Here is a 23,439-nt window from a genome sequence, read left to right on the forward strand (position 1 = left end):
TCACCATTTTCATGTTGTAATGGAGAACTCGACGGTTAAAACGAAAAAAAAAAATTTCCTCTAGCCCCCATAGAACCGGAGCTACGACAGAAAATAGAAGATGGGCTGACCACTCGGTGATCTATAATGATCTATACATTTATTCAGGATTTTCTCGACACCTGTCGGAGCAAAATGAATATTTTTTCTTCAGATCATCCGATAATGCTCCAACCTATCGAACGCAAGCACTCTTGAACACTTTTGCCTCGATCCAATAATCGCAATCTAGCGATCGATGAATGATCTACGAAAATTGAACCTGTAATTTTCTCCGGAACTATGGGAGCTACAGTTCCAATTTTTTTTTTAATTCACGAGTAAATCTTCCGATCTATCGGATGGGGTCACTTCCGACCCCCCACCTATCCCTCTTTATTCATAAAAAACCTAGTTCGCCAGAATGTCTTCAATTTTGATGGAAATTTTTTTGAAAATTGATCAGAAGATCTAAAAATTAAATTTTGCAATCACGTACACGTTTTGCCCGATGAAATGTACCACCGAGTGATGGCAAAATGCGCAGTGAAAATAATCGAGCGAGTAAGTCATGTAGAAAGTTGTGGAATACCACTGATACCCAAACGATACCATATATTCGCTCCTCTTGGGTTTGGTAAATCAAAAGGTCGTACACTATTTATCGTGACTATCGTGTGTTGGAGGATTGCGAGCGCGGGGCGAGGAGAGGGAGGGGGGAGGGATATTATGCAACCAATAAATTGCATCCGCCGATGAATTATTGTGCATCTTTGAAAATTTGATGATGGAATACACGAGAATCGGAGATGCGAGATTATTTATGCGTATCAATGATTACCGTTGCATGCGCATTATGAGGATAATTGATTTGTCAGAGATATAATTTGGGGGGTGGAGAATACAATTGACCCCATTCATTACAAAAAATACCCCCATTTTCCCCAAAACCGCATTATTCCCGAGAATTCAATGCCCAGAGAATTCTGAATCAATTTTTCTAGATCATTGACCAATCCTCCTCGATCACGTGAATGGAAGGTCCGGGGTGGGGGTGGGGGTAGAATGGGATTGACCTATGATTATTAGATTACCAGAAAAATTTAGCTACAGACCAAAAAAAAATGATCCGTTTTGGTACAGTAGATCCCGAGAAAACCGTCAATGAACTTTTATAGATCATTGATCGATCCCTAGATCATTATCATAGAATTGGGGCAGAACGAGTTGGCGATGGTGTCATCGGATAGATCGTGACATTTTTCATTTTATTGAAGAAAAATTGTGAGTTTTGCCCCACTCGATCCCCTAAAAAATCCTAAATAACTCTATAGATCATTATAGATCATCGTTTAGTAGATGAATTTCACGTTTTTGCCTGTAACACGGGTTCTACCGGTCCAAAATGGACGATTTTTTTTTTAATCCGATGGTAAATCTCCTGATCCATCAAATGAAGCCATCACCGAACCCCTTCGCGATCCGCTGGATATTCTTCAAAGAGATATCTCCCCGTGGAAGGACACCAATTGATGAAAATGGAGAGATTCAAGCCTGTGATATCCCAGGATGGGAGAGAAGACGGTGGCAAAGCAGAGGGGAGGGCGGGTGGGTGGTAGGGGTGAGGCGGCAATAAATCAAGTCAGCTGACACTGCCAAGTGGGGCTGGACCGCAGCATCTCCCCTCAACTTTTTTTTTTCACTCTCTCTCTCATTTTGTTTCACTTCTAAAATCGACGTCGAGGGGTAAAAAGTTTCTTTACCGATTGGCTACTCGTACAAACATTAAGTAACTCTTTTACAACGTGAGAGGCACTTTGATACGAATGCAAAGGCCCCACACGAGAGAGTCGCGCAATTCCAGTTGTGCGCCTGGTTAATTAAATGGACTTTGATTAAACGTTAGCGTCTTCTGAGCGCGCGGGTGCCTTCAATAAAATCGTTCTGCATCTCTTTTTCCTTTGGGTTAATTAGCGAGTCAACGAACATTGAATCACCGTTATGCTCGGTACATGTTTATCATCAATTGTGGATCAATTAAATATCTCCTGTCGGGTATTTCGAAAAATTCTGATCTGTTAGTTTCACGGGGGATGGGGGATGGGGTCGATGGTGATACCAATCGATAGATCGGAAATTTACCGAGAGATTGAAAAAAAAACGAGTTCTGTAACTCCAGTAGTTCCGGAGAAAATCCTCAATTAAGTTTTCAATGATCTATAGATCGTAATTGACGGATTGGGGCAGAATGGCGTGACGTCGATTCCGTTCGATAGGTCGAGGAGTGTCATGAGAATCGAAAAAAACCGATCAATTTTGCGCCAATAGGTGCGGAGGAAATCCTTAATGAAGCTATAGATCGTCATAGATCATCAATGGCCGGATTACATTTACGTTTTTTGCTGTAACTCGAGTTCTACTAGCGCTACGTGGGTAATTTTTTTTTTGATTTGTGGGTAATAGTTCCTGGCTTTTCGATAACACCATTTCCATCGCGATCGGATCGAGTTTTCCATTTTCCACGGGAGAGGGAAAAAATTGAGAAGTTGAAAAAAGTAATTTGAAGTTTGAAATGAATTCTGAAGTGTGTTTGGCGAATTGTGAATCATGAGGGAGTAGAAAAGGATTATTTACATACAGAATACTGAGGTGAATTACAGATAATGGCGGTTTTTGTAACAGCACGATCCACGTGCGTGTTGGTCTGTAGAAGGCGCCCCTATATATACACTTCGTGTATATCACGCATCCTCGGTGGCTCGTGAGGGGGCGAGTGGACGTTTTCAGTAATAGCTGTAAACAATCGTCGAGCATAAATAAAAAATCAGTAAAAAAAAATCATTTCCCCATTGCAAAAGTGATTCTACCCCAAAGGTGCCTTCAAAAACATGTCCAATATTTTTTTTTATAAAAAAATCTCATTTAAAACAATTCCATCGACCAATTTCTTTCCGAAAACGTTAGCACCTCTAGTTTTCTTCTTTTTAACATAAAAATAAAAATATAATGAATTTTCTAACGGTATAACCAAAATTAAAATTGTTCCAATGAATATAATTTATGAGATCGTGTGATAAAAATTTGGTTATTTGAATATTTGATAATTTTTTAATTGTTGGCACATCATTTTTTGAAAATCAATTGAACAAATTTGTTTTTTGCGACTCAAACCCATCACTGCCGAGGGGTTGAGCTAATAAACTCCGGCCTCCAGGGTCCGCTCACTGAGACGCCCGATAGCCTCGGCTTTAGCACAACTCTATATCGAAAGTTCACGTGTGTTGGTTACCCTCACACTCTCGTGAACCTTGTTGAATTTGTACACGTTGGGACCGGGAGACGTAGCAAACTTTTGGCTGTACATTTTTCCGGGTATTGGAATTGGTACAGCGACGGGTAAATATCGTCCCACTCAATCGAGACCGTCAGTACTTCTATAAAAACAGAAGCCCTATTTCTCAATTCACGGGGTAAATCGGATTTTGGGGTAGAAAGTTACCCCATTATAAAGTTTGGAGAATCATTGAGAGAGTGACGAGAAAAACTTGTTCATTTCACACCAGAAGTTTCTCCAGAAAATCTGTTATCAATATTTACAGATCACGGCCGGGGCAGAACGGACTGGGATGGGCGTCATTCGATAGATCGAGAAATGTTAATACAGATTGAAAAAAAAATCGAGTCTGTAGCTCCAGTAGTTGCGGAGAAAATCGCAAATGAATTTTCATAGATCACTCGGCGATCGATAGATCATTTTTGAATGGATCAGGCAAACTGAGTCAGGTTTGATTCCATTCGGTAGATGGAGCATTGAGAAGCACATTTGAGGAAAAACGAATCATTTTGCCCCACAAGCTCGGGAGGAAATGCTAAATAAACTTATAGATCATCGTAGATCATCGATCGCTAGATCACTTTCACGTTTTCCGCTGTAACTCGAGTTCTATAGCCGCTAAAGAGTTCGGTTTTTTTTTTATTTGTCGGTAAATTTTCCGATCTATCGAATGGGGTCACTCTCAACCCCACCGTCAATGTACGATTTAGCGTAGAAATATTGAACAAAAGTATTTAAAAAATATTTATCTTGTTTCGCATGAATATTTCGTGCAGTTAAACGCCAGAATTTCGTAATCCTCGGGATTTTCTCCGAATTCACCCACATTCGAATACGGGAAATGTTTAATAAACATCGAGTGACGTTCGAAACTGCCATTTGAATAATACAATGGGAAAGCGATTTCACTCCGGAACCGAGCGTGATTCATACAAATCTCGAATATTGTTTTCTCTTTTTTTTCAGTCGACTGGATAAAAACGTTTCCATATTTATCTTCGGTAGAATTTCCAATATATCCACAACAAAGATATTCCGATTTGTGTTTTCATGATAAATTTAAACATCAAAATATTGGAACATAAAATTGTGAATATTCGTTTGACATTCAGTCAGTAAAAATGAATGAATGGAATTGGCCCTCCGTAAAGACACGCGATCGAAAGAAAACTTGAAGAATAATTCCAGAGATGACGCTGAAAAATTTCCCGGACTGTCAATTTTGTGGAAAATTCCGTAGAAAATTGTGGGAGGAACTCCATCAATTCCTGAAAATATTAAAAATTTTTTCTGCAATCGGGGGATTTTTTAAAGCCGAACAGCAGAATTTTTCTGGCTCTATTGAGGCTCGTGCGGGTTCGGTCGACATCGGCGGCGTTCGCCACGCCGAAATGAGCCGAACAGTTGCGCTCGGGGGTCCCGAGTTAGGACTTACAAAGGGCGTCTCCAGATATCAATCACTCGATCGCCCGTCATCGACGTGAAAAATCACAATAAAAAATTTGAAATTCGATTTTGATTCGATTAAAAAATAATAATTCAATTTAAAAAATCCAAAAATCGAAAATTCATTAAAAAAATTATGACACGACTTGTGAATCATCAAGAGCAGTGCTTCAGTCAATATTAAAAAAACAAATCAATTTCCACTGCCAACATCATCCCTAAACACACCCCACAATTCTTAGAAATCCTCACCTTACATTACACTCCATAACGAACAGTCTTCACCCTCGGTTCTTCACCCCCTCGTTATGTTATCCCCATTATCATAAAACCCGACGGTAATGCAAGCGTCATAGCGAGGGGGAGCCCAAAATGAAAGAAAAAAAATATTACTAGGGAGTGGGGGGAGAGTCCTGGGGGAGCAAGTGGATTCGTCCGCGTGAAATCTGCGAAAGTTTGCCCCCGAGCCTCCGCCAATAAAAATCCAATAAACTCGGAGACTGAGATTATGCTCTCAAACGCGGCTGAATTACCATACAACGTTCTGGAGATGAAAAAACTCAAGAATTTTGTAGCCCGGGGTCGGTAGCGACCCCATTCTGGAAATCGCAGAATTAACCCACAAATCATCGTATGGACACACCGTTTTGTCCCACTATTTTCCGGGAAAATTCACACCTCATTATGAGTTCAAATTCGAATGGGAAAATTACGATAAAAATGGTCATTCTCGCGCCGTAAAGAGGGTTCAGTAATTTGGGTGGAAAATAGAAAGGAAAATTGTTGGTCTGTACAACGAAAATGAAAAGACGGCGAGTAAATTGGAATTTTTTACAATTTTTTGATGATTATGAAGTATTTTGAGGGAAAAAAGGGGAAAAATGTGATTGGAATTGGGCTCAACTAAACAAATGATTAATTGAATTGAAAAGCGATGAGGTTGAGGGGTGGAAAAAATGGAATGACACACATTGAGAGTAATTCATGAATAAAATAAAATTGATGAGTTGAAAAAATGATAAATTGTTGGCGTTTATCAATGAAATGCAACTGGCTTCGGCCCTCTTTCATTCACCAATTTTAGTTTTTGTCCGCGAAAAATTCAGTTTTTCAATTAACGCTAGGCATTTACGTGGGTGGAAATATTGGGGCGTATTGTTCTCAAAAATGAACGATTGTTTGTGTTGATTATCAAATCATTTATTCATCTCCTCAATTATTCGGCGTTCATTTTTCTTTGGTTTTGTTTGGATTTCGATGAGGTTGTTCTGGGGCTTCAGGAGTTTTTGTTGGACCTGTTGCGGGAGAGAGTCGAGTTTATGGTAATTGGGGAGGATGAGATAATGGGGTAGAGGGTAGTTTAGAAGGTTCACGGACTCCTATCATATTATCACGAGAATTATCGTGTTTGGAAAATCCGTTATCAGATTTTTTGCCGATGCTTTTTAATTCCCATCGAGGCAGATAAATTTTTGGAAGATTTAGAAATTTGAATATTAGAAACCTTCAGAACTCTTTCTTCAGTCCAAAAGTTGTTGCAAGAAGAATGAGGTAAAATTGGATTTTTTTTAGTTGTGTGAATCAAAAAATTGTGAAGAACGCGCAGTTGAGGGTTGAAAATAATTTTGAGGGTTAAATGAGGGGGTGGAGAATCATTAGAAGGGTCAATCGAAAGTGATGGGTCGAGGGTGAAAGGTATTTTAAAGAAAGAGTTGAGAAAAGTTGAGGAACTGATGGGTCGCCGGGTGTTGAGGGTCAATAGGAGACCGAGAGGGTCATTTGAAGAGCCCAAAGGGGTTGAGGGTGAAATGGAGGGCCGGAAAGGTCACTTGAACAGCCCAATGAAGTTAAGGGTCAACTGGAAGACACAAGAAAACCCATTTCATGGGTCAAATGAACTCGTTGAGGGTCAAATGAGCGCACCCAAAACACAAACCGATGGGTCAAACACTCTTCAAGGTCAAGCGGTAGCGGCGTTCGTTCAAGGGTTCCTATGGGTCAAATCCCCGAAGTGGGTGAAGGGTTGAAGGGGGCAAGTAACTAGAAACGTGAAATTGCGTCGTGGGTCAACTGGGAGCGATAATTTCGTGTTTTTCATTTGACCCTCATTAATTTTCATTAATTTGTTTCCCACGACATTCGACGGAGGGCTCCTCTTTGATCCATTTTACATCTGAGCATTCCATCCTTCCCTCGCCATATCGTCACATCAGACATCGCATCCCATGTTCCAACCGGAACATAATTTTTTTTTCCAACTTCTTAATGACTATTCGCAATCGTTTATCACCCTTCGAGCGCCTGCGCGCGGATTCGCACGCGCTGGATGAACGTCCCTCAGGTGGTGCACCGAGACCTTACCACACAGTAACGTAACTCGCCTTGGCTCGTCAGCCTCGGCCACCCTTCCCGCGTAAATTTTAAATCGAGAGTGAGCGAAGAAAAAGTTTGAAAAATAAGCTCCAAAAATCATTAAAAAATTCCAGACTGTAAGTGATAACGTTCTTCATCTATTCCCCTCCCCCGGTGGCTGTCACTGATACTGGAAGAATTAATTTGCAGATAAATTGCCTTCGGATTTTTTTAAATTGCAATAATCCTGTCAATTTAATTTTTCATAATCATTTTTAATGGCATATTTTTGTGTTCCCTTTTATGACGACGAAAAAAACACTCCAATTAAACAGTTTGACGGGAGTTTTCTATTGACGTCGGATTTACAACGCTCGTGTACCGTGTGCACACATCGGAAATAATCGACTCGTTAATTGGATAACGATAGTAACGAGAGATAATTAAATAAAATAACTAAATCACGTGGAAAGTCGCCTAATTGGTGGTTGAATAATTGATTAAAATATTTTCAAGTGTCTGACCGAATGTGATCCCCCGAATAATTAAAAACCAAAATTTTTCAAAATCCGTTTTACCCCACACAACGTTAAAAATTAAAAAATTGAAAATCTTGAATTTCATAATTCATTTTGCTCACAAAAGTTAGTTTTTCACTGCACCTTGAAAAATCATCGGGTAAAACGAGTCATTGATTGGTTTTTTCAATTCGAAAAAATAGCCAATTTGAGGGAAAATACCATACCAATAATTTTCAAAAACCACTATTTTCCCGTGAAACCACTCGTCATCGCGATAACTGATGCCTAATGAACCGTTGAATGAACAGCGCATGAAAATATTCTATTGTTGATTCCGATTTTGTTGTACAAATCCTAACAATTCGACGAATCGACAATCATGATGTTAATCCCCACTGCCGACAACTGCATGTACGATTATTACTGGTTATACGTTTAATATAATAGGACGGGAGTTTATGGTACATCATATACACTCTACCCCGTCGTTATTGATGCGTATATTTCACGCACGTACGCCATCATGTGTTCAAAACCCTATTCAGCTATTCCACTCGACCCATACCACTGGCTTCATTACACCGTATGAGCAGCTAAATTGTTTGCGCACCAGCTTCAATACCTAAAATATAATTTTCAACTCGAAAACCGTGAAATTTGAAAAAATTTAAGATTTTTTAAAAATAGACATTTTGAATTTCGCGGGCTGGGGGCTCGTGGATGGCTGCATGTCATAGTCCGCAAATTTACCCACAAGTTGAAAAAAAAATGAGCTTTCTAGCTCCCTTAGTTGTGGAGAAAATCCTAAATCAATATTCATAGATCATTTGTCGATCGCTAGATCGATTTTACCGGATCAAGGCTCAATGAATCAGCGTTGAGTCCAATCGATAGATCGAAGCACTTGCCCACTGGCTGAAAAAAGACGATTCATTAAGCGCCAGTAGTTCATGAGAAAATCCCAAAAGAAGTTGTAGATCTTTATAGATCATTCATTGCTAGATCGCTTTTACGTTTTCGGCTGTAGCTCTGGTTCTATGGGAGCTAAACGGTTAGTTTTTTTTTCAATTTGTGGGTAAATTTCCCGTTCCATTGAATGGAATTGGAACGATTGGCGTTGATTGCGCCCGTCGAACGGAATGAAATCCAGAAACTTTGAAATTAATGAGGTTTTGTTATAGTTGAAAGAGATTTTCAACTTCTATTTGTGTCGAAGGAGATTGTTCAGGGGAATGAAGCCCCTGTTGCTCAACTTTCCGAAGTTTTCCTCGGTACAAATAGAATTGGCAAATCTACCCCGGGGATTCGAAACAATTAATTGAGTAATAAAATGGAAAAGTTGGAAAAAAAAAGTAAATTCCGGTTATTCCGAACTGTTCCTTTATTCAGATTCCTCCTATTATTGCATTATCTGACCCACAAAAAATTGTATCAACTCTCTCCAGTGGTGCATTATCACCGGAAATCACGTACGAGTGTCTCGAGTCACCGTCGCACGTCCGGAGTTACGAATTATCAGGATATTTCCGTTGTTACAGTGACAAAACTGCATTTGCGTCATTTTTCAACGACAAAATACGAATAAAACATAATTAAAGACCATAAAAACTGCTTTCCAGGAATATTCAGGTTGTTCATTCATTGGTGGGTCAAATCGTGGGTCAATTGTTCTCCTGAGGCTTTCCCGACCCTTTCCAGGCCGCTGGACCCTTACGGCCCGTTGACCTTCATTCAAAAACTGAAAGAGCCGAAAAAATTCTTCTTTTCCTCTAGTTTGGAATCAACAGACCCTTGAGGACCCTCAGCACTGAGGTTCAGATGATTTGAGGGTCAACCAGTCCTTGACGTTTAAACGAAAAGGTCAAATAAGGGCTAGGGCTCTAACGAGTTACAGTTCCATTCCTTCAAAATTCTTTTCCTTTTTAAAAAATTATGATACCATTTAATCACTTTTGTTTTTTGTGATTTGATCCTTTCGACCCTTCGACCCTCACCCGAAGGGGTCGTTAAGGGCCATTCGACCTTTACGGTCTGTTCATTCTCATCGCAAAACAACAAAAGCTTTTTGAATTTTATAAAATTCCACTTTTATCTCACGAATTCATATTTTTCGCCATTTGTTTCACTTTTTTTATTGAAAATGTTTTTTCGGAGGCAGAAGGCACATGTAATCGAGATCGGGTGCATCCGAGAGATAAATCGATTCGGTATTTTGCATCGAAACTCAGCTCTTGCAACACGATAAGCTTTCATTCCTCTCCTTTTGTAAATGTACACAGATGAATTTGAAATGGGGTGAGAATGGTTTCGCGTTTGCAAGGGGGGAGGAAATGATGTGGGTGGATATGACTGCGGCCGAGGTGATAAAGGGCGCGATGGAGAAGAGGTTCATCGAGTCGCGAAATGCGTTTTCAGAAGACCAATAAAATTGCCCTCAAAACGTTATTCCGCGGAATGCGCACTATAGTGGGGTTAAATGGGTGACATTTTCTTCTTCATTTGAGGGTAAATATTCCAGTCAATTTACTATAATCAATCAATATAAATAAATAAATAAATAAATGAAACTCTGAACACTTGTTTCGAGCAAATTTTCTTTCTTTTCGATTTTTTTTGTTTTTGTTTCTGGTTTTTTGGAATGTCAATTTGGTTATCTATTTTCCGGATGGGGTGTCCCTTCGGCCCTTTTTCTGTCCGGTGCGATATACCCCCGGGGGAATTGAATGTACGGCTCAACAGCTCGCCCCACTCGACCACTGAATTTTGCATCACTCTGAGGTATCGCAACGAAAAATGAAAAAAAAAACAATTTTACCACGTGGTGGCGGCTGATGGGGATAAACCCTCTGATTGTATTTGTAGAGGGTGGGGGAGGGGGAGAGGATGACACGTGAGAGGTAAATCCGAGTGTCTTTTTTGAGTAGAAAATCGAATCGCGATAAAAAGCCATCCGAGCGCAGAAAAAAAATTCATGAAAATTGTCTGTTCAAATAATCGAATTGTTCGAGAAAAATTATTTAACAATTGTTGGTAAATTATTCTGAAGGATTTTTTGGTCACTGGGGACCAAAGAAGATCCAGGAAGATCTTCGAGGGACAATTTTTCTTGAAAAATATTTTGCAAAAATTGTTGTCTTCCGAAAATCCTTCAAATTATTTTTTCGGATCATCAAGAAGATCTTCCGAGAATCTTTCGATGTCCTCCGAAGATATCTGCACGATCTTCAGCGGAAAATGGTGTCACAATTTTGATTTTTGTTGTTGTTTTTTCTCTTGTCTTTTTTATAGGATAAATGTAGGTGCCCTGATCGGTATTGTTTTTAGATTGTTCTTACATGGGGTTGAGTTTGTTGTAGTGGTCATCCCCCCGGTCATCACTATATTTATCCGTCCGGCGGTTAGATCAATACAGAAAGAGTTATCACATGGGGAAAGTCATTGGCTCAGGTGCTTGGCAACACAATTCTCTCAACTTCTCAACAACTTTCCTGATGGGATGAGCTTGAGTACTTGCAGTAAGTCGCAAATTTCATGGGATCTTAGTGCACCTGAGTGCAGTACGGGTCTTCGGACATTGTACACCGAATCACCGGACAATTTCCACTGAACCAATCAGAATTTTTCAACTTGTTAATTATTACCCATAAATTGCGCTAAAGTAACTAGAAGATCAAGGAAAAATGTTGATTATTTTTTTAATTAAGAATTTTCCCATTTATTCAATAATAAATATTTTAATTAATATCTCGTACATTATATTAACTAATATTGCATTTTATGAATAATATTTTATATTTTATATTCATTTATTTATAACAAAATGCCATTGTCTGACGCATCGTTCGAAAATGAAATTTTTACGCGATTAATTGACCGAAAAAATCTTTATTAATTTGTTGGGGTCACTATGGACCCCATTCAAAATTGTCAAACGACTTTTCCGCTGAAGATCCTTCGATAGAATCATCGGAAAATCTTCTTGATGCTTCAACCAGATAATTCGAATGATTTTCGCAAGAGAATATTTTTTTCAAAAGTTTTCTGACTTTTCCTGAAGAAAATATTCTTTTTTTTTTAAAACTTCTCTTAAAGATCTTCCAAAAAATATGTTTTGGTCACCGCGGAGATCTTCCGGGGATCATTCCAAGGATCTTCTCAAAATTCCACGCAATTGCCGCCAGAAAAAAAAATTGGTTGTCAACAATTAACATAATAAAATCCTTTTATTAATTTCTAGGGGTCACTATCGACCCCATTCAAAAATACCCATTGCATGATAAAATTTTCAACCTCGAATCGAAGCTCGAAAATATTGATAAAGCATTAACGTCAAAGTTGATTAATAAAACAGGGAGCCGAGAGTCGACAGTAACCGGGGAAAAAGCGAATTTAGCATAGGGGATATCCTGGGGGAAGCACTTAGTTGGCCGGTGTAGTTGCAACACTGTAGTTGAATTACGAAGCTTTTCGCAATCAAAATTTAATAAAACTCCGTCTCTGTTGTTTGTGCCGCTGCGACCGGGCAAACGAAATGTTTTACCCAATGCGAGACGCGAAAGAAGAAAAAAAAAACCAATGGCCTTTGATTAGGGAATCACAAAGGAGAGTTTATTGTCGACACTGATTAATTATTCGCTGTGAATTTCAGAACAACATCAACTGTTGTTCAGGGCTGAAAACCATTCGGGTAATTACGTTCTAAAAATTGTTTCAGTGACTGCCTGACTGGACAAAGAATTTTCTCTGTTGAAGATCTTCCTGAAAGCTTCAGAAGAATCGTCGGGAGATCGGAAGATCGATGACTTGAACAGATTCTCCACAAGATCTTCAAGAGACAATTTTTGATGAGATCCCAAGTCCCAACTTCCCCTGCACGAGAACTTGCATCAAATTTCGTTAAAAATTTAAAAAAAATCCCTAAAAATAGTCAAAAATTTTCTAAAAAAAATCATCTGATAATCCTTTTTCCCTCCCCAATCAATCGAATACAGCGGCAATCGATCATTTCTTTAACGATGACCACCATAAAACAATTCCCACCAATCACACGGAGGGAAAGATTCTTCAAAAATTCCGTATTTGTTCCGTAATCTTCCAGTCAACCCACTATTCCCTAAAAATTACGGAACAATAACACATTTTTGCACCGAACGTTCCATATTTTTTGTGCTACATGTTGGACTTTTCCTGGAACTTCCCCAAAAAAGTGGGTGACTGTTTCGTCATTTTTACCGAATATTTTTTTCACTGACAGATTACGCAAGTGGCACGTAATTTTTACAGAATTTTTCTGTCTCCCGATATTTTTCCACCCGCGATGTTCTTTCCAATTAACTTCATCATTCCCCACTACCTATCGTCGTCTTTACAGTACTATAACCTACGATATCCGGGGACTGTCGAGAACATTTCGTCCAGCCCTTCCCAGAGTACTAATATCACCCAGAATAAATGATAAAAGGGGGTTCGAGGAGAGCGCCCTAAGGGTTTCTCCAGTGTATTCAGTTCAATTGAGTGGGGGAGGTGAGGGGGGCAAGGGTGGGTAGGGAAAGGGCGCCGGGGAGGTAGGTAGGTAGGGGGTTGTTTGCCAAACGGACTTATACCGTATATCGAATTCGTGCAGGCACAGCAAACCATACGTCACACATATCCACCCCCTCTCCCTCCCCATCCCACGCAACCCTCACGTCATCCTTCCATAACTATCCTGCGATACGAGGAAGGACGAACTGCACAAAGGCTTGACTTTCGTCTCGGTTGCCTTGTGAACGCCCTATCCACTATTTCACGTACCTCGTTATATTTTCATGCTATCGAAGTGGAGCTTTTTTCGATTTTTTTTTCTTATTATTTTTTAGTAATGGATTTTTTTTTTCTCCAGTACTTTATCGGTTGAAGATTTGTTTATATTTATTTATATTAGGGAGTTTGGATGTTGTTTGTGGGGGAGATTAAACGGTGATTTTTTTGGGGGATTGTGGATTTTATGGGGATTTTTTGTGGGGAAATCATTGCACAAAACAAAATTTTAGGGGAAAATTAGATCTTCAGGGATGGGGGGTGGGGAGGGGGAATGAGGGGCGTAGGGAAGTTTTATAACAAAGATTAGTCTCCTAAGTTGAATTTCTTCAAAGAATTTTCACCTAAAAAGTGATTGGTTGTTATCTGGTTTGACGTTTCGACCTCTAGGGGTTGAATTTTTATCAAAATTTGGTTCCGCGTGCATCATGCTGAGTTGAAACCGCGAGAAATCAGCCCTAAAATCATGCGAGTCTCGGGATAGATGTGATTTCACGGGATGTTCCGGAAAAATTCCGTAATTTTTACCTGAATCGTCCGTCAAAAATGGCGATACTGTCACCTAAAATTTTCCAGCAGTCTCCGTAATCTGTGAACGAACGGTAATTTCCGTATTTTTCCCCAAAAAAATTAAACCGAAATCATTGTGTCATGTCATTTGACGACGAATCATCCCTCCATCCAAACATAACATTCAAATACCGAACTCCAAGTTCTTGCACTACGGCGCAGTCGGTAAAGCGCCGCTCCTCTCAACCAAAACATCGCTGGTTCAAATCTCTAGCGTGTTACGCTTAATCTTCGACTACCTCTTTTTCTTCACTGTGATGATAAAAAATATTGCCGAGATCGACAATTAACTGGATTGAAATCGTACTGATGTAAATCCACGTCGTTCCATGATTAGCAATGTCATAGTTACTCTGAGTGAAGAAATGCCCATTTTTTTCGTTCATAAATGACCCTCAAAACCAACTACAAAAACTGAAAATTCCCAGCACTCGGAGCATCTCGTCAACTTAAAAAAAAAATTACCCGTTTTGCTCCTGGAGTGTTTGACTAATCAATTCACGGATTAAATAATCTCATTAAGCCTCTGGTGATTTTTTCAAGCCCTAGGGATTTTTGCCGTTGGTATACCGAGTTTTTGCGACGTTGACACAACGATTGTTTAATATAGAAAAAATAATAATTTCTGAAAATGACAGACAATAATTTTTTACGCGAGCAAGTCTTTACAAAAAATAAAAAACGCTATAATTCACATGTACACAACTAATCTTCCGCCCTATTTAATTAACCCCACCACTCCCGTCTCCCCCCCCCCACCTTCCGTCTTAAAAGATCCATTTCCCCGATCCATTTCCCCGATCCATCCGCCCTAAAACTGCCACCGAAGCCCTTTTCATCTCCAATACCCGAAAAATCCCGATTTTTCAATTATCGATTCATCCCATGAGGTCACTTTCGACCCCCCCTCCCCTTCCGCGCCTCACGAAACCTCAAGAAAAAAAAGAAATAAACTCTCAAATGATGCAACAGCGTTTCTCCCGGTCACGTGAGTCACGTGACAGTGTCGTGTCAGTGGCCGAGCACAAAGCGAGTGAGAGAGTTCGGCGTTACACCGTCCCAGCACAGAGAGCCCTCACCGTTCACCAGTGTGTGTGTGTTACGTACGTGCCTCTGTCACACAATTGCCGCGAAGCGACGGCGTTGGAGAAGGGGAAACGGTGGAGCAGTGAGAGGGGGGAGCGTAAGCGGCAGTTGTTGGCGCAGCGGCGAGAGGCGAGGGGCTGGGGTCAGGGCGCCACTAGTCGGGTAGACACATAAAATAAACCTCGTGCCTCTAGCCACTCTCCAAAACACAATGAGTCACATTCATTCAACCCCGGAGACCCATCTCGTTTACATTTATTATTCGCCTCTTCCTCGTACACATGTTGGTGGGTAGCATGGGACGTGGGTGGGTTCTAAGGCCTAATCCACGCCTTTTTAGACCGGAAGAAATGTAACGGGAAGATGGAACTATCGTCCGTGGCCGTGGGAAATTTTTCACGATGTACTTCGAGACGGGGAGAACGTAGCCTGGAAGGTTGGCGATAAGTCGGCGGGAGGTTAAGGGAAATTGGCGGAGGATTTTGGTAATGATTGTTTGATTATTTGGATGGAAAAATTTACCCAGTTGTTTGTTTGGTTTGTAGGGCCCCTGGGGCGCGGGAATGCCTCCGTGGGGAACCATCACCGAGGCCTGATGATATAAAAGTCATATTTTATAACGGCAATTGTCTCGACTGTTGGAGTACGAATAATTGTGTCGGTCGGGAGGAGCTCGGCTTTGAAGGTGAATCAGTCTGTCGTCATTTTTTGGGCCTGAAGATTTTTGCCGATTGCGAAAATATTTTTATTGAACAGTGACAACGGCCTGAGGATCATTTTTAAGGACTTGTGCGAAAAAATGAGTTTTTAGGCGCTTTTCGCGTGGGGAAATCGACTTTAGAAAATACTTTTATTCACTTGGAGCGAAATATACTTTTTTGCACTCGTTAAAAAATATAAAATTCATCGCGACTCAAATTGAATCACTTCGGCCTCGTTTTTGGGTGGGAATTTCTGGGAAAGTTATTCGGTTGTCCCAGGCAAGGAAATACTTTTATGTCTCTAGACCTGAAAAGATTGTTTTTATGCCCCGAAAATGAAAAATTCTGGAAAATATGAAAATTTTTTAATCGCATAGATCATGTGATTTTGAAATTGCCCATTCGGCTTAACGTTAACGCTCAATTTATTTGAATCCCAGTACAACTATCAGCTCATGACGTTTACACTCAAAGGACAGTTCAAGAAGATAAGGCCCCAACAGGGATTAGAGGGAAAGCTGTGCGACGATCGAGACGTCACGTCTCCGATCGAAATTTAAAATCCGAATGCTAATGCTGTCGAGAATTCTAATCGGAAAAAAATTATTTTAGCGATAAGATCGTCAAAGGTAATGAGTAAATAATAGTCCCACGTGAGCGTCACAAAATGTAATCAGACAAAAAAATAACTTGTCCGCTTGTTTATTGATTAGTAATTTTCTGATTAGTTTCCGGACAGCTTAGCAATCGAAATTATCGTAAGTCATGAAATCCCGTAACCTATAAACTCTCGCGAAATCGAGGATAATATTGGATATCGCTGAGTTTATGGATTGATAGACTGCGACGGACGGATCTGATAATGGCAGCAGCTCGTATTTTTCATTGACAGCTTGACAAGTTGATAATGAGTTCTGTTGCAATATCCGGGTGACGGAAGTGAAGTTGAAAGTTTCGTTAAATACATTTTGCCATTTTTCAGCCGATTCTGATGAACTTGAAATCGGTAGCGCGATAAAATATCTTTCAATAATGTCTTTCATGAGTGTTGTCGCTGTCACCCGAGGAAATTTGTTCTGGCTCAAAAAATTTGTCGGAAAGAATGAAAAATATTAGAACCTTCTGCACTGGAAAAACTAAAAAAAAAAATATATTTTTTTAGCAATGGATTTACAATCTCCTGATTTTTTCAAAGAAATCAATCTATCAATCTATCAATATGATCTATCAATTGAAAAAATAGATTATTTTGGCCCACCCAATTTATCAAAATAAATCTACGATTTTTCTAAACTCCAAAAAATTTCTATTTCTTTTCAAATGCATTCACAACCTCCAGATTTTTTCAAAGACCTCAATATCGATTCCTTTCCCCAACTCACTCAATTTTTGACACCTCCCAAAAATCCCCAAATTTATCATCTGTCCCAATTTTCCTTATCACGTGACGCCCAAACCCGCCCTATCAATCCACCAATTTAAATTCTCGATTAATGCAGAAGCCATAACGACACTCCAAAAGTGACTCTCGCCTACATACGAATCTGAGGTCGTATTCCGTTTGGCTCGCGCCGGTTGCCTTTTACCAGGCTTATGGAACAGAGTTGATTGACCTCGCCGACGCTCGGGAGTTGAGGTAGAAGTGCGTTCTGGTGGTTAATAAAAACGAAAAATAAAAATAAAGAAAAAAGCCAACACCACAAGCCGCCGTCAGGCGAACGAAAACGACGAAAAAAAAAAAACAAAAAAAGGCCCGGATAGTACGTGAAACGACATAACTGCGACTTGGACGGCGAGGAGTGGCCGAGAAGAAGAAGAGCAAATTGGTGCTCCTGATAGCAGGAGCGCATGAGAGCTCTGGAGGAGTCAGTGAGACCCGGTGGGACGCGGTCGCAGCGTCAGTCCGGTCCCACCGGTGGCGCCGCTGATTGGCCAACCACCGACACCAGTGGGGGTACTTCACGGGCCCACTCTACCCCCACCACTGGCCCCGGGCCCATTGTAAGACGACAGTCGTCCTACGACAGCACCGGCGAACCACAGGCCCCACCCGAGGCCACGGAATTACATTTCAAGGTCTAATTCACTCCTGATACGTCTTTACTTTCTAATTTGTAACTGTGGGACTTGTGGTGATGATAATTTACCGGATAACGGGGGAGAAATTGGGACCACGGGAAAGCTGGAGACGTTCACAATTGACAGAAGTTCAATTTTTATTTTTATTCGAAATGTTTATAAATTTTATTGAGAAAATAAATCGACTTTGATCGATTCCAAAATTTCTTTTTCGGTTCCATAATCAACAATGAAATTTGGTGTCTAAAAATTGGGCCCTTTTTGCTCTTCCCTTGTTTTTTAATTGTGTTCTTTAGTTTGTACGCGACTAATATTGGGGCAAAATGGTTTATATTCTTTTATTTTATGACTCCGCGAACACAATTTATTTGTATCCAGGTAGCTCGAGGTTTGTTACTGTTTGCAAACAAACAAAAACCTCCAACTTTATTTCAACTTTATTTTTACAAGTGAATAAATAGTTGAAACATTGCAGCGACTCCCGGGGGGTTTATAATTAATGTAATCGCGACGCAGTTGAGTTTTTTTCAGAGTCCTCCAGGAGAAGGTCTCGACTGAGGGAGCGGTATTTTTCTTTCTTGTCAAGGGCCTTTTATAAGATTTTTTTTATTCAAACCGATAGGTTATGCTATTGGGTGACAGCGGTGTGGGAAAAACCTGCCTCCTCACGAGATTTCGTCACGGTAGATTCCTCTCGGGGAATCATATAAGCACAGTTGGCATTGATTTCAGGGTGAGAAACATCAAAAATTCATCGCTCAGTCCTTGTTCTCCCAAATGTTGGAAAAAATTGAGAAAATGTCTTGATTTTTTACGTATTAAGAAAAATTACTAAAAACGAGGAAATGCGAGGTTGGATATTTCAACTGCATAAAAAGAGTTTTAAGGAGTTTCGGAAAATTTTCCAGGTGTTCAAATGGCGGAAAACAATTTGGAAATTTTTCTGGCATTAACACAACGTCGAATAACGTCTGTGAAAATTCTCCGACTTTCTAGACTTGAAAAATTATTAAAATTGTGAAAAAATTAACTTTAGAAATTTCGGAAATGAAAGAATTTTTCGGGGATATTAATTTAAATAATCTGCCTGTCGAAGATATTAAAAAAAAATCTAGAAATTTTTTTCGAAATTAGAAAGACGTCCAAAAATATTGGGGAAAATTCTCCGACTTTCTAGACTTGAAAAACTGATCAAAATCGCAAAAAAATTCACTTTGAAAGTTTCAAGAATGAAAAAACGTTCCAAAAATATTAACAAAAAAGATTTGTCTGTGTAAAACCTTCAAAAAAAAATTAAAAATCCCGTTTGACCCAATAAAATTTCTAACTCGGAGAGAAAAGTCCACTAGAACTGATCCTACCCTTCCCTTCCCATAATTTTCTAATTTCTCCTGCCATTTTTCTCTCCGTCAACTATAATTTTTCTCAACCACCACTTTGCGCCTCTTTTTCCGCCCTAGTCCCCAAATTTCTCCCAAAAATTCCCTTTCCTGCTCCAAAAAAGATATTTTCCCCCGTCAAGAATATCAATCCCTCACTGAAATAAATTCTTGCGCAATGTGGAGGTGAACAAAGGATAAAATTAATTTTTAGAATAAAGTTGTGACAGTCGGGGACACGAGGATCAAGCTCCAGATATGGGACACCGCGGGCCAGGAGAGATTTCGGAGTGTAACACACGCGTACTACAGAGACGCTCACGGTAAAATGTTTGAGAATTATGATACGGGATTTCATTATATCTGGGCGGTTGGAGAGCCTTTTGTGAGGCTGTGATTGCACCCTATGGGGACATTCCGTGGGTGGGATTACAGTTGGAAAGGATCTGGACTTTTGAGGGATTTATGGTGGGGTATGTCTGGGGGAGACAGTCGCTATGAAAATAGGTCTCTGGGAAAATTGGTGAGTTTAACGGAATTATTTCGGTAATTGTCGCCCCCAAGACAGAGCATCGAGATTTTTTTTTGCAGAGAAATAAAATGAATAAAAAATACTGCGAAAATAAATGGGATATTCATAATTTCAAATGATAAGGTGTTTTTTGATAACCAGCACTTTGTTCCTGCGTTTTTGTTGGATATCTCCTAATCTAGGGAGGATGAGAAAATTTTTGTCATGACCTTTTTTGTAGCATGAATTGAGGACTACAAAAAATGTAATTATAAAAATTCCTCTATCTCTCTCACATTCCGAGATATTCCTCAAAAACTGGACCCAGAGATGAGCCAACTTGTTTCGTTTTACCATTTCGCTCCTGCGTTTTTGATGTATATCTCAAAATCTCGGGGGAATAGCAAAATTTTTGTTATAACCTTTTTTGTGAAGCAACACAAGTACTACAAAAAATGTAATTATCAAAAGTCCGCTATCTCTGCCAGATTCCGAGATATTCGTCAAAAACTGGACGGAGAGATGAGTCAACTCATCTCTTTTTATCACTTCCCACAGAATTCTCAGTCGTGTTAGAAAAAAAATTCGACTTCTCCTTATTCCGACGAGATTATACACGCGCGTGTTTAAATCCACCGGCATATACTATCCCACACAACACGAAAAGCCCTCATTGATTACATAATGGATGAGCCAACCGACTGGTTTTTCAGCGCTGCTATTGCTCTACGACGTGACGAACAAGACTAGTTATGATAACATCAGGGCATGGCTTGGAGAGATCCGGGAATACGCTCAGAATGACGTTGTCATTATGCTACTAGGTTTCGTATATTATTATTGATACTTTCAACAGCATGTTATTGTGTTATTCAAATTACACGGAGTGAATAATGTTATTTATGCATTCGTACTAAAACCAAAACATCAACATGTTTATTACCTCTGTCATTATCTCGCTAATGCGTGGATTTACGATGAAATGTCATAATGGATTTTTTATGGATAATTTAATTTCCTACTTATAACATTTTGTGGCTTTTTTCGCTGAAATCGATCGTTACGGAGATATTTAAGTTATAAGAAAGATGAAAAATTTCATTTTGGGGAAACATTGAGGTCACGTTTTTAGATTTTTTAAAATAATTAGTTAATGAGGTAATGTACGATAAAACGTCACAAAATCTTTTTTGTAGAGAATTTGGAGATCTACGTAAAAGGTCATTATGCATATTTCCATATCTCTCATAAATTCTGAGATATTGAGCAATAACTGACGCCAGATTTTGCTTATCAGGAAATAAAGCGGATTGCGGACCCGAGAGAATGGTAAAAAAAGAAGATGGAAAACGTTTGGCCGACGAATACGACGTGCCCTTTATGGAGACCTCCGCCCGGACAGGAGCCAACGTTGAGCTGGCATTCCTCGCAATCGCAAAGTAATTTTCCTCAATTTGAAATCCTAAAAAAACTGAAAAAAATCGATTCAGCCGAACGCGGTTTATTCTTGTCTGATATTTCAGACAACTGAAGGCCCGAAAAAATGCTGATTTGGACGACACAAAGTTCAACGTTCAAGATTACGTTCGAGAACAGACAAAGAAGAGTACCTGTTTCATGACGAACTGTCAGACAACCTGAATTCATTGACATTCACTGTTTAATTAACGATCAGCTGATTTAGCTGAACGAATATGAGAGACGAGAGCTGAATAAATTGATGATGATAATGAGAAGCAGACGGAAATGTTGATATTCAGAGGTGCGGGAAACCCAGAGAATAAAATAAAATAAATATTCTGTAATGAAATTTCTTAGTGAAGTGGCAAAACAAAATTTGGAGGATTTTTATTCATTTAAATGATTGCGAAATTTTTTTGGGAGTACGAAACTCCCAAAAATCGGAGAAATACATTTTTTTATGAATTAAAAAAATAGGAAACAGTTTCAAAGATCCCGTTTCATAAATATTCAGCAATAAATTAATAGAGAGAGAAATTTTCGCGATTCTTTCCATTTTTTTAAACATAAATTTGTAATCAAAAACAGTTTAAAATGTCACGGCTTTGGAGATTACAAAATTCAGTGAAAAATAATCGAGATCGGACAGCAGAACATAATCGATTAGATCAACGTTCAATAAATAAAAATAATCAAAGTTAATTGTGTTTAATCATCGGTATTAATTATCAGTAATGATCAATACTCAGCTCCACTTCACTAGAGAATTTCCAAATTAATAAATGGCAGGTCAAATTAATACGAGTGAATGTTGACATTTGCACTTTCAACAAAATTTCAAAACTCGTGAATAGATTAACAGGACAGGTTCCTAACTACGAAAAAATACTGAAAAATGTTATGCGTAATTAAGTGGATGTAAAGTAGCTTCGCTTCGTCAATAATCGAAAGACCAAAAATTATCTGTCAACAGAAACAACTGTTGATTGTCAAATGCAATCACTGTATCACTGTAGATCTATAAAAGATCGATGTAGATCTATAGAACAATCATTCTGTTGAACCTTCAGCCACTCCACATATCCACTAATTATTTTCGTTAATTACTGATTAACAGGACGTTGTTTATTCCAACTCAAAGGACCAAATCCTCATTCTGTTGCTGCACAATTTAAAACAAGTGCACAATACTATGTTATTGTATAAAATATAATTATTATTGTTACTGTTCGTTGGAAAATAGGGGGAGAGGATTCTTGACTGATTTTATGCTTTCGAAAATTTTATGTAAAAATCAATAAATTACTTAAAAATTTATGAATGCCGAGGGGAAGGGCTAATTTATTCGTCTAATTTTCCTGTCCTTTTGAGCTACCCTAGGATGCAATCAACGCAAAGGAAATCATTTCTCAGTGGAAAGTTTAAAGACAAGAGGAAAGTTTTAGATATTTTCAAAAGAAATCGTCCTCTCAATTTTAACAAAAACAAAAACGTTGTGTTGGCCTTCAGGGGACCCTCAAATGCGAAAACTACCCCTCTCGGTGGCGAAACTCAACCCTAACACGACTTCATTTCTCTTACAAAAGATGGAAAGGACTTTCAATTTTTTTTCCGAAAAAACTTTTTTTCTGGCTTTTTCTGCTTCTTAGGGCCTTGCCAACATCCAGGAGACCCTCACACGTGAAAAATCACGTGTCTCAGTGGCGACATTCGACCATGACACGACTCATTTCTCTCCCAAAAAATCAAAGGGCTTAAAGAATCGCAGGGGTCAATCAAAGGGTAGCCTTTGGATTTTTAATGAGAAAAACAAAGTATTATTTTCGCGTCTTAGGGTGTCGTTGGAGAAACCGACAAACGCGGGAAAGAACTTCCCCCAGCGGGGACATTCGATATTGACAAAAATCGATTATCCTACGCAGAATAGCAAAATTTTTGTCAGAACCTTTTTTGCAGACCAAATTCAGCTCTACAAAAAAGTTCCTAACAAAGTTTTGTCTATCTGCCTTTAATCTCGAGATATTCGCCAAAAACTTCTAACCCTCAAAATTGACAAAAACCAGTTTCCAAAGTTCCAACTAATCGCCAAATTAAAGGTTAAAAATGATTGAATCCACTCACGGTCATCCTATACCTCTCAAATATCCTTCTGAACCCGTCAAATATCCTCCCGAACTCTCAA

The 23,439-nt window shown here is 39.3% G+C and overlaps 1 protein-coding gene across 9 annotated transcripts in view; it reads left to right on the forward strand.

Moving 5' to 3' along the window:
- Nucleotides 1–22,584, forward strand: part of Rab26 — a 99,264-nt gene extending 76,680 nt beyond the window's left edge. For 6 of the 9 annotated variants that reach the window (XM_064127602.1, XM_064127606.1, XM_064127607.1 and 3 more), the window contains 5 exons: nucleotides 18,529–18,639; nucleotides 19,500–19,608; nucleotides 20,510–20,620; nucleotides 21,094–21,235; nucleotides 21,320–22,584. In XM_064127602.1, coding sequence (XP_063983672.1) covers nucleotides 18,529–18,639; nucleotides 19,500–19,608; nucleotides 20,510–20,620; nucleotides 21,094–21,235; nucleotides 21,320–21,437 — 591 coding nt within the window. In that variant the 3' untranslated portion in view covers nucleotides 21,438–22,584. Of the gene's footprint in view, nucleotides 1–7,115; nucleotides 7,288–17,326; nucleotides 17,904–18,528; nucleotides 18,640–19,499; nucleotides 19,609–20,509; nucleotides 20,621–21,093; nucleotides 21,236–21,319 lie in introns of those variants that run through there. The other 3 variants (XM_064127611.1, XM_064127610.1, XM_064127608.1) reach the window with 3 other exon arrangements.
- The last annotated feature ends 855 nt before the right edge of the window (nucleotides 22,585–23,439 follow it).

This window comes from Diachasmimorpha longicaudata, chromosome 9, assembly GCF_034640455.1.
Source record: "Diachasmimorpha longicaudata isolate KC_UGA_2023 chromosome 9, iyDiaLong2, whole genome shotgun sequence".
Taxonomy (NCBI): domain Eukaryota; kingdom Metazoa; phylum Arthropoda; class Insecta; order Hymenoptera; family Braconidae; genus Diachasmimorpha; species Diachasmimorpha longicaudata.